The sequence below is a fragment of the Urtica dioica genome, chromosome 9 (assembly GCF_054948205.1).
Source record: "Urtica dioica subsp. dioica isolate 48M chromosome 9, U.dioica_male_clone48M_v1_H2, whole genome shotgun sequence".
Classification (NCBI taxonomy): domain Eukaryota; kingdom Viridiplantae; phylum Streptophyta; class Magnoliopsida; order Rosales; family Urticaceae; genus Urtica; species Urtica dioica.
Window position 1 is genome coordinate 24,000,589 of NC_142764.1, and position 15,396 is coordinate 24,015,984.

Consider the following 15,396-nt stretch of genomic DNA (forward strand, 5'->3'; position numbering starts at 1 on the left):
TAGCAATGTACAAAATAAAGGAGTAAGAAATGCATTCTAAATCTAAACAATATATTAACTTTCTTCAAAAATAAAAAACAAAAAACAAAACAAGATATTTATTCATATCTTGAATATTAAATGCATTATTCATGAGGAATCTTTAAAACAAGGATTGGTAATTTCAACGAAGAGCTTTCTTATTATAATTAGTGTCATTCAGTTGCAGTCAATTAAAAAATAAATAAATGAAATAAATAAGCGAAAATGACACACATATTTATATATAGAAAATTGCTAACTCTAAGCTACTTGAAACTATTTCAATACCCCAAAGGGCTTAGCTTGGTGGCAAGACCTTCTTCATCTGAAGAGACCTATGCGAGAGGGCGAGAATTCAATCTCTAGAAAGCGTTATTAATTAGTTAATAAAAGATAAGATATATTGGTTTAAATATAGTTTGAAATTACTGAATCTGCGCAGCTGTTGCAGAATTTGTTGTAACAGAAAGTGCGACAGTTGCTGAAATTTAGAGAAACAAAATATTAACGATATGAGTGCGGATTAATAAATAGACACCAGAGTTGGTAACTCAGTTCGGCAATTCGTGCCTACATCTGGAGGGCCTTTGGCCGGTGAAAAGCAATTTACTATGATAACGTGGTACAATAAGGATTTACACTCAACGCCTCCCTCAATAGCTACCCAACCTACGTCTATCCTCTTCAACAGCAACTTAGGCTCCCCCTAAGCTCGAGATCCCCTCGATTCCAACAGAATATCTCTCTCGAGACTTCTAAACGTGTTTCCCAACAAAAACAATTGAAAAACCTAACGTCTAGCTTCTAATACAATCACCCGTATATAGGCAACAAAGCAGAGGTAAAAGACACCTTAAAAGCTTGAACACAGACCGTTCTAAGCTCAGCTAAACACTCAAATAAATCTCTCAAAAGGCGTGAGTGTAGAAGGTGAGGTGATGACCTAGTTATATGAGAAAACTAGGTCAACACAAATCTTGAAGTCGGATTGGGAACACCAGCCCATTATCTCATTAATCCACGCTGGAATCCTTCTTCAAGTCGGAGTATCGAAGCCCAAAAGTCAATGGGCCGAGACTGTTACACAGGACTGTTACAACACAAACTGCGACACTTGTGACAAAAAATTGTAACAAAGCCCAACGCTATCCGATAATATATTTCATGATTCTATATTATTTTTCCAACATTAATTCGCCAATAAATGTACCAACAATCTCCTCCTTTGGCGTTTAAAGGCAAAACAGAATCGTACCTGTGACAAGGTGACGATGACGACGACGAAGCTTCAACACCATTATAGCAGAGTCACCACGAGTCACATAATCTCCCCCTTTTTGCCATAAACATACTTCCAAAATTGAACAACCACCAAACAACAGTTTGCTCCCCCTGAATATGATGCATCATCGTAGATCTCGTTTCATGTCGACAAGAAAATATCACGGCGTCGGAGAAAACACGACCCAAGCTCAATACAAAAGCTTCTAGCTCAATGAGTGTAGAAAAGAAGCGCTCATGGTAGTGTAAATCTACTCCGGAGGTGGAGAAAAACGTTGGTTCATCGAAGAAGAAACCAAAAATTTCAAAATAAATCGCAACTACTCCGACCAGCCTCGCCAAACATGAGTTTCTGAATTCGTTAACCGTTGGATCGTTACAAAATTTGTATACCATGGTCGTAACACATAAAGGTACATTCTGAACGGTGGAGATTGAATTCTGAGATTTTGAAATCTGTTTGTCGAGTGAAAAACCAGAGCAGTAAAATCTGCAAAACTGCAACTTTTTTTTTTTTTTTTCAAATTTCAACTCTTTTTTTTTTTTTTTTTTTGAATTTCGACTTTTGACCTTTTTTTCGAACTTTGACTTCGACTTTTTTTTTTTTTTTTACGAAACACAAAGACAACTCCTCGGACGAACAGTAAAAATCCGAATTAACATGACAACTTGCACTTGAGGTAAAAAATATCGTACCTCAATAACAGTGTATTCGAGCATTAATTTTCCATATTTATACTCGAATACACGTCGATGATAGATCACGAATCAGTCACACAAAGACCCACGACAGGCCTAAATGATTCAAACTTTGAATCGTCTTTCGTGAAAATATCTGCAAGTTGTTGTTTCGGAGCAACATCCTCTTTTATGAAGTTACTGCATATGATAGATTGCTCGTCTTTGGTCGGGACTTTCAGAGGAGTACACGCACCGCGATTTTGTGGATCTTTGACTTTCCAAACTTTTTTCATGGCAAGAGGGTTTGACCTTGAACGTCTTTGCTTTTTCAGATCTTTCAGGAGCTTGTAACACCAGGGTTTAATATGACCCTTCTTCGCACAGTAATGACAAACCCAAGATTTTTGGCTCGCCTTCGCATGTGTTGCAGAAACTGTTGTAACAGTTGTTGAGTCAGCAGCTTCATTCTGGGAATTTATGCTCGGGACGAATATAGTCTTAGAGCTGGATGCTCCTCCTCTCTGATAGCGCGCCCAGACCATGATGATCGCCACTGGTTTTTCCTATACACAAAATTTCATCAAGTTTTGACGTTCCAGAATTGAGCATTCTAATATTTTTCTTCAAGAGAGTTATTTCATAATGAAACTTATCTTGTTGAGATCTTTCAGGTTTCAATTCTTCATTTAAGGAGGCAACAGAGCCAAGGAGTTCATCCTTTTCTTTTGAAGCGGTGGCAATCTTCTCATAAAGGCTTTGATTAAGACTAACAACATCATTCCACTTGCTGTAGAGAAGTCCATAAGCCTTGGTAACAGACTCAAGTGTTAATTCTTCTTCATCTTCTTCGTTGCTGCTGACTTCAGAGTCGGTGTTGTAGAAAACGTCACTAACACAACCTGCGACAGTGTTGCATGGCTTCAAATTGTCTTGAGAATCACGGGCAGAAAAAGCAAGGAAGTTGTCGATAATGTCTTCCTCTTCTGAATCCTCATCACTCCAAGTACGGGTGTTGTAGCTTTTGTTACGCTTCTTGATGGTGTTGGCACATTCTGCTTGGATATGACTGAATCCATGACATTCTCGACATTGAATCCCCTTAGCTTTTTGTCACGACCCGCGACCTCTCGTTGCCGGTTCACGAGCCGCGACCGTGGGTTACGTCACAAGTCACAACATCAATATAATAATATATCTCATATCAATAGAATTAACATAATAATCGCAATACTTATATTGAACATAATACGATAATAAATAAGTATTATGAGTCGTTATATAAAAACCTGGGTAAATTTTTCGTTTTTCTCAATTCAAACTTTGAGTCTCACTACGACTCTAAATATTTACATAACCGCTCCTGGGTTTACGTATAATTACAAGAGATAGTTTTAGGAGCGTAGTTTACGGAAGGGGTTCAACAAAATATAGTTATTACTATAGAAGAGGTTGATCCCGGGTGAGTCTCCACTAGCCCAAAGGTCAAGAGATACACGTCCGGTCTTCGTCTTCAGTTCTGTTATTCACATCCCCGTCTTGCCCTTCTCTACATTACCAAGGGTCATAAAACTATGAGTCGATTGACTCAGTAAGTGGGAGTCTAACTTAGAAAATAAAGCGACTAATGTCATGTGATAACATGTGACGTGCAAACAAGCACATAATAATGCATGGATGCAAATCTAACAAGTCTAGAGCATGACTCTTGTGTATACACTTTAACTAGAACTTGTCGTCTTTAAGGTTACACACATCCCCCGCTATAACCTTCAGAACGACAAGAGACCAGCCTTAGACTTCGAGCAGCAGTCGTCCGGCGGCCTAAGAGTTTTAACGTCTGTCTGGGATCCACTAATGGTACCAACTTCATTCGGCGTCGGCGCAACCCCCAGGCCCTCATAGCCCGTCAAGGTGCGTCCTTCAGGTCCTCGTAACCTGGCATTAAGATCGGGTGCGACTCTTGGTCGACTTCCCGATAAATGAGTACTCAGCGCCATCCCCCAGGCTCTCATAGCCCGTCAGGGTTCATTTCGTTTTGGTACCATCGACGCAACAATTCTTTAAGGTTCGGGTACTCTGCTGCACTCAAAGTACACACATATGCTACTTACAGGAGAGCGACTCAGGATAAATCCTGAAAGAAATTTCATTTCCCTTTTATGCTCGTTAGTGTTTTAGGTTGAAGACTCGGGATATGACTCCCGGTACTTCTACCCTCGATTTGAATTCGAGAGTTAAACACGGCTCTCCTGTCTCCCCCGTTCTAACGGGTCATCACAGCCTAAGGAAATTATATCACATATCAGAGGCTGGGTTTCACAAATCTCATGTTTGAACTTATTGAGCGAACTCACGCTAAGTTTTCAGGAAAAGCGGTCGAAGCCTTAATCTTTGAGATTATTCGATTTTAAAGCTTTTCCTATTCTTGTTTACTAACAAACAATAATGCACGTAAATAGGGTTATTCCCTTGGTATGTAGTTGACTTAAGTCTCCACACTTACCCGGAAAAGATCGTCTGAAAATCTGTTGACTTCCGGAGTTCCTTGCTTTACACGCTTCCCGAGACTACGCGTCCTGAAGCGTTAACACGTTCCGAAGCATCGAGAAAGAGTGAGATCGAGCTTTAAAAACTTTTTCTGAATTCACTATACTTCGGCTTCGACGCGTTCAGTTCTGCCGGCTCTCGCTCGATTCTATCCGATCTGTGACTGAGCTTGCTTGCTATGAAATCGATCTCCTCGGCACGTTCTCACTTGATTTCCGGTGTCCTTCCTCGGTCAGCGGCCACGGCGACTCGGCGGCGGCGACTCTTCTCCTCGGCGAGGCGCGCGCGCGGTGGCTGTGAGTTGCGCGAGAGGCAGAGCGACGAAGGAGAGGAAGACGAGGAAGAAAGAAGGAAGGACGAGGTGGTGGTGGCTGAGTGGCGCGGCTGGTGGTGAGCGGCGGCGATTGAAATTTTTTTTTTCTTTGTTCCTTCTTTCTTGCAGGTCGCGCGATAGTAAGGAAGAGGAAGATAAGTTTCTTCTTTGCACGTGAAGAAGAAAAGAGAAGGGGAAAGAACATTGGAGAAGCAGGAAAATAAATTATTTATTTATTAAATTCACTTTTCCTCCATCTTCTAAAATCAACCCCACTCTCACGTTTTTATTCTCAAATAGCTCCAAAAACGTTACAATCACGTCCTTGTCGCAAAATTTTGTCACTAAAACCCGTACTCGCTCGAACTTTTAATTAATTAATTCAAACCGAGACTTTCCTCGTTCGTTCTTGATTAATTTAAATATATTTAAGGTTTCTCGGAAATAATTCTCATCCTTGAGAATTTATTTCTTAAATTAAATTCCGGCATATTTCCTCGGAAAATAATTTATTATTCGAGACGAACTCGATAAATCCTTTATTTATTCCGAGATTTTCCATCACCTTAAGATAATTTAAATTAACTCGATAAACTTCAACGTCCATAATTCATTCAAGAACTTACTTGTAACACACGAAAGCTCATTTATTAACCGTAAATTACAAACGGCGAGATTCAAAAGTTTATCCTTTACAATCCCTACCCCCTTAAAAGAGTTTCGTCCTCGAAACTTAAAACAGAGTAGGGTACTTCTTTTGCATCTCACTCTCGAGCTCCCATGTAGCTTCTTCCACAGCATGCCTCTTCCAGAAAACCTTGACCAAAGGAATGGTCTTATTCCTTAAAACTTTATCCTTGCGATCAAGAATCGCTACAGCTGGCTCTTCATATCTGACTTCAGGAGAGATCTCAACCTCTTGCTCTTGTAGAACATGCGAAGGGTCAAACACATACTTCTGTAACATGGACACGTGGAATACATTATAAAATTTGGACATAGACGGCGACAACGCCAAGCGATAAACTGTCTTGCCTACACGCTCAATGATCTCAAAAGGTCCAACATACCTTGGACTGAGCTTTCCTTTCTTTCCAAACCTCCTAACTCCTCGCAAGGGTGATATTATCAGAAAAACATTCTCTCCTACTTCTAAACTCAAGAGGCCTTCTACGCCTGTCAGCGTAGTTTTTCAGACGACTTTGTGACGTCTTCATTCGAGCTTGGATCTTCTTAACCGCTTTTGTGGTCTGCTCTAGCATCTCAGGTCCGACAAATTTGTTCTCACCAGCTTCATCTCAATGAACTGGAAAGCGACACTTTCGCCCATACAAAGCTTCATACGACGCCATATCAATTGTCGCCTGATAACTATTGTTGTACGAGAACTCAACTAGCGGAAGGTAACGACTCCACGACCCTTGGAATTCTAAAACACAAGCTCGAAGCATGTTCTCCAATACTTGGATCGTTTGTTCGCTTTGACCATCGGTTTGGTGGTGAAAAGCAGTACTAAACTTCAGGCGAGTTCCCAGGTTCTCTTGCAATCTCTTCCAGAACCTGGATGTGAAGCGAGCATCACGGTCAGAAACAATCGAGCTAGGAACCCCATGGAGACGTACATTCTCCTTTATGTAGAGTTCAGCGAGCTTATCCACGGTGTGAGTGGTTTTGATGGGCAGGAAATGAGCTGATGTGGTCAATCTGTCAACAATGACCCAGACTGAGTCGTGTCCAGCTGTGGTTTTTGGCAATCGTGACACAAAATCCATTGTTATCTGCTCCCACTTCCACTGTGGAATCTCAAGTGGTTGCAGCATTCCAGGTAGCTTCTGATGCTCTGCCTTAACTTGTTGACAAGTTAGGCACTTTTGGACGAACTCAGCTACGTCTATCATCATTCCTGGCCACCAATACACCTTTCTCAAGTCTTGATACATCATTGTCACACCTGGATATACAGAATACGGTGTCCCGTGAGCTTCTTTCATCGACTGCTTCTTGATTTCTTCGTTGGACAACACACAAACTCATCCGTTGCACCTTAGAACCTCGTTCTCGTCCAACTTAAAGTCCACCCTCTTTACCGTTTTGAGCCTCAAACATCTTCCCAAGAAGATATTCTTCTGTGTATTGACCATCCTTGATCTGCTCAAGCAGTAGTGGACGTAAGCTAAGAGCGGCTAACCTGTTTGTGATTAGCTGAAGCTCGAGTTGCTACACCTCATCCTTCAGATGGAGAGACGTTTCTACAAGACTTGCTAAGGACGCTACAGACTTACGACTAAGAACATCTGCTACTTTACTGACCTTACCAGGGTGATAGTGCAGATCGAAGTCGTAGTCGTTCAGGAGTTCCATCCAACGTCCTTGGCGCATGTTCAACTCCTTCCGAGTGAAAAGATACTTCAACGTCTTATGGTCTGTATAGATGTCGCAATGGACTCCGTACAGGTAATGTCACCATATCTCGAGCGTAAACACTATTGCAGTAAGCTCTAGATCATGGGTAGGATACCAGGTCTCGTAATCCTTCAACTGTTGGTATCCCAAACGCAAGTTAATCTTTGAGAACATCGTCACTCCTGAGAGTAGATTAGGATGTCATCGATTAACACGATCACGAACTTATCCAAAAAGTCATCAAATACTCGGTTCATCAGGTTCATGAACGCTGCTGGTGCGTTAGTCAATTCAATCGACATAACTAAGAACTCGTAATGACCATATCGAGTACGAAATGCAGTTTTCGGGATGTCTTCATCTCGAACCTTCAGATGATGGTATCCCGAACGCAAGTCAATCTTCGAAAACACTGTCGCTCCTGACAGTTGATCAAAAAGATCGTCAATCCGTGGCAACGGATACTTATTCTTGATCGTCACCTGGTTCAACCCACGGTAATCAATATAGAGCCGTAGAAAACCATCTGCCTTCTTAACAAACAAGACTAGCGCTCCCCAAGGCGAATGGCTTGGTCGTATGAACCCTTTTTCAAGCAACTCTTGCAGCTGCGTTTTAAGTTCTTTCAATTCCGCTGGAGCCATACGATATGGAGCTTTCGATATCGGAGCTGTTCTTGGAATGAGCTCTATGTTGAACTCAACTTCTCGATCAGGAGGTAGACCTGGAAGATCTTCAGGAAAAAAAAAATATCAAGGAAATCTCTAGCAACTGGAGTCTTATGCGGCTGTGGCTTGACTATCTTCGTGACGTCTACCACGCTTGCAAGGTAACCATCGTATCCCTGATGCATCATCTTCACAGCCTTTAGCGCCGATACGATCGGAAAACTCAATTTCCGAGAGGAACCTTGGAACTACAGCGGTCCAAGTCCTGGGTTCTGGAATAGAACCGACTTCTTTCGGCAATATATGATTGCATGGTGGGTACTTAACCAATCCATTCCAAGGATTACGTCATATTCCACCATTTCCAATTCTATCAAGTCTGCTTTCATTATCCGATCATGAACTCGGATAGGCACGTCTCTATACCAGCATAACGACTGGTACTTTTCTCTAGAAGGCGTAGCCTTAACGAACGGGTACGAGAATTCCTTCTGATGCTCACCTAACTGATCAGACTTCCTAGATGCGATGAATGAATGTGTGGCTCCTGAATCTATCAATGCATATGTAGAGAAGGAATCCACGAAAATCTGACATGTGACAGCGGTGGGCGACCCTGCTCGTACTTCTTCTTCACGGATGGAGAAGACTCTGGCATTGGCTTTCGGCTGCTCTTTGGGTGCATGGGTCTTCACTTCTGGATTCTCACATACCCGAGACAGATGACCCTCTTTCCCGCATCTGAAACACACCAGCGCACGAGCATAACACTCTCCCTCGTGCGATCTGCCACACCTTCGGCACACCAGTGACTGATTGCTTCCAGAGGTCCTAGGCTTTTTACTAGGCGGCCCTGAACGTCCGCTATCTTCACGTCCTCTGCTCTGGTTTAGCGACTGTGATCGGTTTCCAGAACTTCCCTGAGGTCGATAACTCAAGCCTTGCTGGGACCTCATTCCGTCTCCTCGCTGTGGCCGACTCTCCCATCTTGATGGGGATCTGAATCTTTTTCTCGATTCGCTCTGCTTTGGGCCAGCAGCTTCAGAATGTGTTGCAGCAGTTGGTTTCGGTGCAGGAGTCTGATCACCCTCGCACCAACCGGCAATCCGCAAAGCTCTCTGCACAGCCTTAGCGTAAGAGCGAGGTCCATCATCTCTGCTATCCACTTGGCTCACGATATCCACATTGAACCCGTGCATGTATTTCATCTTTCTAGCCTGATCAGTAGGGACTAGGGAAGGAGCGAACCTGGCTAACGTGTCGAACTTTGTCGTATATCCTGATACCGACATTGAACCTTGTCGTAGGCTCATGAACTCGCGTACCTTGTTCGACAGGTTAGCTTCACTCAGATACTTCCCGTGAAACAGATTGAGGAAATGGACCCACGTCATTGAGTGGACATCCTCCGACGACGCCATCACTTCCCACCAGCCCCTAGCCTCATCCTCCAGTTGATTCACAGCGCAAGCCACTCTCTCGGCATCAGACAGCTGCATGTAGTTGAAGATCTGCTGCATTTTCTTCACCCAATTCTCCACTGCAGCTGGATCCCCATGACCGTTAAACGTCGGAGGCTTCTGCTTTCGAAACCTCTCATATACCGGCTCGCTCACAGGAGGAACGACATCAGGAATCTGGAAGTTTAGCTCCTCGGGAGGATCCACAAGCACTGGCGGTGGATTCTCTAGTCGTTCTCCTGGAACTGGAGGCGCTGGGTGCTGTTGAGGCGGCGCGTCCAGCCTCGTTAAGAGTTCTGCGATCGTGCGGTTCTGCTCATCTAGGTGCTACGCGAACCTCCGATTCATCTCATGTCTATGGGTCGCGTCAGCAGCTTGTCTCTCCAGCGCACGTCTCATCTCTGTGAGATCCGCCGTTGTAACATTCTCGGCATTAGACGGCTCTCGTCTAGGCCCCATGCCTGCTCAATTCTACACATGGAAGAGGGCATGGCTAAAATCCAAGTCACAACATCGAGAATGCGAGAAAAGAAAACATATCAACACACGATCTTAACTCAAAACGAGATCTCATAAACATTTCTCATATCTACATCAAGTCAAAAAGATATATACAACCTGCATTCATGCCTTTACTATTTACACGTCACATGGCAACTATCGCTATCTACACAAATCTATAGACTCCCAGAAAGAGACTAGCATTTCCCGAGGCTTAGTCAAACGGGTTCCAAAAAGGAAAATCATGTCGCTGCTTACAACTATCCGCGTTCTATCAACAAAGAAGGCAACGATAAGCTCATCATGATCCCACAATCCGTACCGGAAACGTGTATCTCAAGTCTACAGGAAAGGTTAAACCTGGGCTCTGATACCACAAAACCTGTCACGACCCGCGACCTCTCGTTGCCGGTTCACGAGCCGCGACCGTGGGTTACGTCACAAGTCACAACATCAATATAATAATATATCTCATATCAATAGAATTAACATAATAATCGCAATACTTATATTGAACATAATACGATAATAAATAAGTATTATGAGTCGTTATATAAAAACCTGGGTAAATTTTTCGTTTTTCTCAATTCAAACTTTGAGTCTCACTACGACTCTAAATATTTACATAACCGCTCCTGGGTTTACGTATAATTACAAGAGATAGTTTTAGGAGCGTAGTTTACGGAAGGGGTTCAACAAAATATAGTTATTACTATAGAAGAGGTTGATCCCGGGTGAGTCTCCACTAGCCCAAAGGTCAAGAGATACACGTCCGGTCTTCGTCTTCAGTTCTGTTATTCACATCCCCGTCTTGCCCTTCTCTACATTACCAAGGGTCATAAAACTATGAGTCGATTGACTCAGTAAGTGGGAGTCTAACTTAGAAAATAAAGCGACTAATGTCATGTGATAACATGTGACGTGCAAACAAGCACATAATAATGCATGGATGCAAATCTAACAAGTCTAGAGCATGACTCTTGTGTATACACTTTAACTAGAACTTGTCGTCTTTAAGGTTACACACATCCCCCGCTATAACCTTCAGAACGACAAGAGACTAGCCTTAGACTTCGAGCAGCAGTCGTCCGGCGGCCTAAGAGTTTTAACGTCTGTCTGGGATCCACTAATGGTACCAACTTCATTCGGCGTCGGCGCAACCCCCAGGCCCTCATAGCCCGTCAAGGTGCGTCCTTCAGGTCCTCGTAACCTGGCATTAAGATCGGGTGCGACTCTTGGTCGACTTCCCGATAAATGAGTACTCAGCGCCATCCCCCAGGTCCTCATAGCCCGTCAGGGTTCATTTCGTTTTGGTACCATCGACGCAACAATTCTTTAAGGTTCGGGTACTCTGCTGCACTCAGAGTACACACATACGCTACTTACAGGAGAGCGACTCAGGATAAATCCTGAAAGAAATTTCATTTCCCTTTTATGCTCCTTAGTGTTTTAGGTTGAAGACTCGGGATATGACTCCCGGTACTTCTACCCTCTATTTGAATTCGAGAGTTAAACACGGCTCTCCTGTCTCCCCCGTTCTAACGGGTCATCACAGCCTAAGGAAATTATATCACATATCAGAGGCTGGGTTTCACAAATCTCATGTTTGAACTTATTGAGCGAACTCACGCTAAGTTTTCAGGAAAAGCGGCCGAAGCCTTAATCTTTGAGATTATTCGATTTTAAAGCTTTTCCTATTCTTGTTTACTAACAAACAATAATGCACTTAAACAGGGTTATTCCCTTGGTATGTAGTTGACTTAAGTCTCCACACTTACCCGGAAAAGATCGTCTGAAAATCTGTTGACTTCCGGAGTTCCTTGCTTTACACGCTTCCCGAGACTACGCGTCCTGAAGCGTTAACACGTTCCGAAGCATCGAGAAAGAGTGAGATCGAGCTTTAAAAACTTTTTCTGAATTCACTATACTTCGGCTTCGACGCGTTCAGTTCTGCCGGCTCTCGCTCGATTCTATCCGATCTGTGACTGAGCTTGCTTGCTATGAAATCGATCTCCTCGGCACGTTCTCACTTGATTTCCGGTGTCCTTCCTCGGTCAGCGGCCACGGCGACTCGGCGGCGGCGACTCTTCTCCTCGGCGAGGCGCGCGCGCGGTGGCTGTGAGTTGCGCGAGAGGCAGAGCGACGAAGGAGAGGAAGACGAGGAAGAAAGAAGGAAGGACGAGGTGGTGGTGGCTGAGTGGCGCGGCTGGTGGTGAGCGGCGGCGATTGAAATTTTTTTTTTTCTTTGTTCCTTCTTTCTTGCAGGTCGCGCGATAGTGAGGAAGAGGAAGATAAGTTTCTTCTTTGCACGTGAAGAAGAAAAGAGAAGGGGAAAGAACATTGGAGAAGCAAGAAAATAAATTATTTATTTATTAAATTCACTTTTCCTCCATCTTCTAAAATCAACCCCACTCTCACGTTTTTATTCTCAAATAGCTCCAAAAACGTTACAATCACGTCCTTGTCGCAAAATTTTGTCACTAAAACCCGTACTCGCTCGAACTTTTAATTAATTAATTCAAACCGAGACTTTCCTCGTTCGTTCTTGATTAATTTAAATATATTTAAGGTTTCTCGGAAATAATTCTCATCCTTGAGAATTTATTTCTTAAATTAAATTCCGGCATACTTCCTCGGAAAATAATTTATTATTCGAGACGAACTCGATAAATCCTTTATTTATTTCGAGATTTTCCATCACCTTAAGATAATTTAAATTAACTCGATAAACTTCAACGTCCATAATTCATTCAAGAACTTACTTGTAACACACGAAAGCTCATTTATTAACCGTAAATTACAAACGGCGACATTCAAAAGTTTATCCTTTACACTTTTACATTCAGATCTGTGAAAATTTCTTTGGCGTTGGATCTGTTTTGGGAACTGTCAGAGACAGTTTCTGAAACACTTCTGCGAGTGTTGTTGTTCATCCTCTTCATAAATTTGTCAAAGTTCTTAACCAGAAGAGAGATAGTCTTAGTCAAGTCTTCATCTTCAGTAATGCCGTGGTTGTTGTCGAGGTCAGCTTTCAATGCAATTCCATGAGTCTTCGGCTCGGGATTGTGTTGCTCATCATTCATCTCAAAGGTTCTGAGGGAACCCATTAACTCTTCCAGCTTCATTGTAGATATGTCTTTAGCCTCTTCAATGGCAGTGACTTTGTACATGAACCGCTTCGGAAGTGACCGTAGAACTTTTCTGACAAGTTTTTCCTTAGACATTTTTTCACCAAGGGCAAACGATTCATTAGACAAGTCACAAAGTCTAGAATTGAATTCACTAATCGTTTCATCTTCTGTCATTCTTAAGTTCTCAAATTTAGTAGTCAAAAGCTGGAGACGAGACATTCGTACAATATCAGTTCCTTCATGAGTGACTTGAAGGATATTCCATGCATCTTTGGCCACTTCACATGTAGAAATCAGCTTGAATGTGTTGGGGTCAACGGCAGCCATGATCGCATTAAGAGCTTTAGAGTTACCGCTTGCTAGTTTATCTCCATTCACAGACCAATCAACTGCAGGTTTCAAAACAGTCTCTCCGGCACCATCGGTGGTGGTGGGGTGCTTCCAGCCAGTGAGGACGGCTCTCCAAGCTTTCTCGTCTAGTGCTTTTAAGAAGGCCTTCATCCGAGCTTTCCAATACGAGTAGTTTCCACCGTCGAGGAGGGGCGGACGGCCAATAGATGCACATTCTCTCATGAACTCCATCTCTAAATAAACAGATTAGTAACACTACGGATCACACTCAACAGGACTGAGTGAACCGCTCTGATACCAATTGAAATTACTGAATCTGCCCAGTTGTTGCAGAATTTGTTGTAACAGAAAGTGCGACAGTTGCTGAAATTTAGATAAACAAAAGATTAACGATATGAGTGCGGAATAATAAATAGACACCAGAGTTGGTAACCCAGTTCGGCAATTCGTGCCTACGTCTAGAGGGCCTTTGCCCGGTGGAAAGCAATTTACTATGATAACGTGGTACAATAAGGATTTACACTCAACGCCTCCCTCGCTAGCTACCCAACCTACGTCTATCCTCTTCAACAGCAACTTAGGCTCCCCCTAAGCTCGAGATCCCCTCGATTCCCACAGAATATCTCTCCCGAGACTTCTAAACGTGTTTCCCAACAAAAACAATTGAAAAACCTAACCTCTAGCTTCTAATACAATCACCCGTATATATGCAACAAAGCAGAGGTAAAAGACACCTTAAAAGCTTGAACACATGCCGTTCTAAGCTCAGCTAAACACTCAAATAAATCTCTCAAAAGGCGTGAGTGTAGAAGGTGAGGTGATGACCTATTTATATGAGAAAACTAGGTCAACACAAATCTTGAAGTCGGATTGGGAACACCAGTCCATTATCTCATTAATCCACGCTGGAATCCTTCTTCAAGTCGGAGTAGCGAAGCCCAAAAGTCAATGGACCGAGACTGTTACACAGGACTGTTACAACACAAACTGCGACACTTGTGACCAAAAATTGTAACAAAGCCCAACGCTATCAGATAATATATTCCACGATTCTATATTATTTTTCCAACATTAATTCGCCAATAAATGTACCAACATAGTCAAACAAAAAGAATGTACTTTTATCTGATTAAAATCCTTAAACGGATCTTTCTTAATCGAGTGAGCCAAAGAGAATAATTAGTACTCAAACGGAAAGCATGAATCTATGGAAATATTTATTTTAATAAAATTATCTTTTTGACATTATTGATCTCTAAACTTGTCGAATAGTTGCATTCTCGCGTAGTTTTTTCCTTTCATTTTAGCATATTTATAACAAAAAAATTAGGAAAATAGCTAATTTAAACGTTTGATATTGCTAAATAGTCAACGTTTTGTAAATTTTAAGTAAATAGTCATTAAATGATGACGTGACTTAATATATGGCAGTGGCCATTTACTTAAGATATACGTTTGTAAATATATAAAATTGACTATTTACCTAATATTTACCAAACGTTTGCTATTTAGCAATATCAAATATTTAACAAATAATTGGCTGCTTAAGCCACGGAAAGTGTAGCAATTTAAAATTGGCCAACCTTTCGTTAATATGCTGTAAATAGTCATATTGCTTACGTGGCAGCTTATTAATTAAATTAGGTTTACACTTTTGCCCTTATTTAATTCGCAGAAACCGAATAGGGAAGTTTTCAAATTTGAAATTTGAAATTTCCTGCAGATTTTGAAAATTAATAACCCATTTATTGTTATGTTTTTGGAAGTTTTTAGCGTTGACTTTAGGTAATTAGTATCTATTTTCGTGGTTAAACTCTGTAAATATATTCTTCATTTATTAATATTATTTTGTCTTCCATATATTCATAATTTCCAGAATTTTCGTGCTCAAAATATTTCCAGAATTTTTTTTCAGTTCAAATATACTGTAAATATGCTTCTTATTTACAATGAATATACTGTTAATATGTTGTGTATTTACAATGAATATACTGTAAATATGCTTCTTATTTACACGGATATACTGTAAATATGTTTTC

General features: G+C 41.9%; 1 protein-coding gene across 1 annotated transcript; it reads right to left on the reverse strand.

Annotated features, from left to right (window-relative positions):
- Nucleotides 1-7,303: 7,303 nt before the first annotated feature.
- Nucleotides 7,304-9,833, reverse strand: LOC149386010 (uncharacterized). The gene is made up of 5 exons (XM_089626451.1): nucleotides 9,767-9,833; nucleotides 8,262-9,670; nucleotides 8,081-8,162; nucleotides 7,495-7,979; nucleotides 7,304-7,381 (listed from the first exon to the last, which is right to left on the reverse strand). Exons 1-5 carry the CDS (start codon nucleotides 9,831-9,833, stop codon nucleotides 7,304-7,306), a joined length of 2,121 nt encoding a protein of 706 aa, XP_089482577.1.
- Between the last annotated feature and the right edge of the window lie 5,563 nt (nucleotides 9,834-15,396).

Bases quoted from the DNA above. Each gene is read 5' to 3' on its own strand.
- LOC149386010 (XM_089626451.1), bottom strand. From the start codon at position 9,833: ATGGGGCCTAGACGAGAGCCGTCTAATGCCGAGAATGTTACAACGGCG. The intron at 7,980-8,080 runs GTTACCTTGCAA...TTTTTCCTGAAG, and splicing joins GATGCATCAGGGATACGATG to ATCTTCCAGGTCTACCTCCT. The intron at 7,382-7,494 runs GTATTTGATGAC...GGATACCAACAG, and splicing joins TCATGAACCTGATGAACCGA to TTGAAGGATTACGAGACCTG.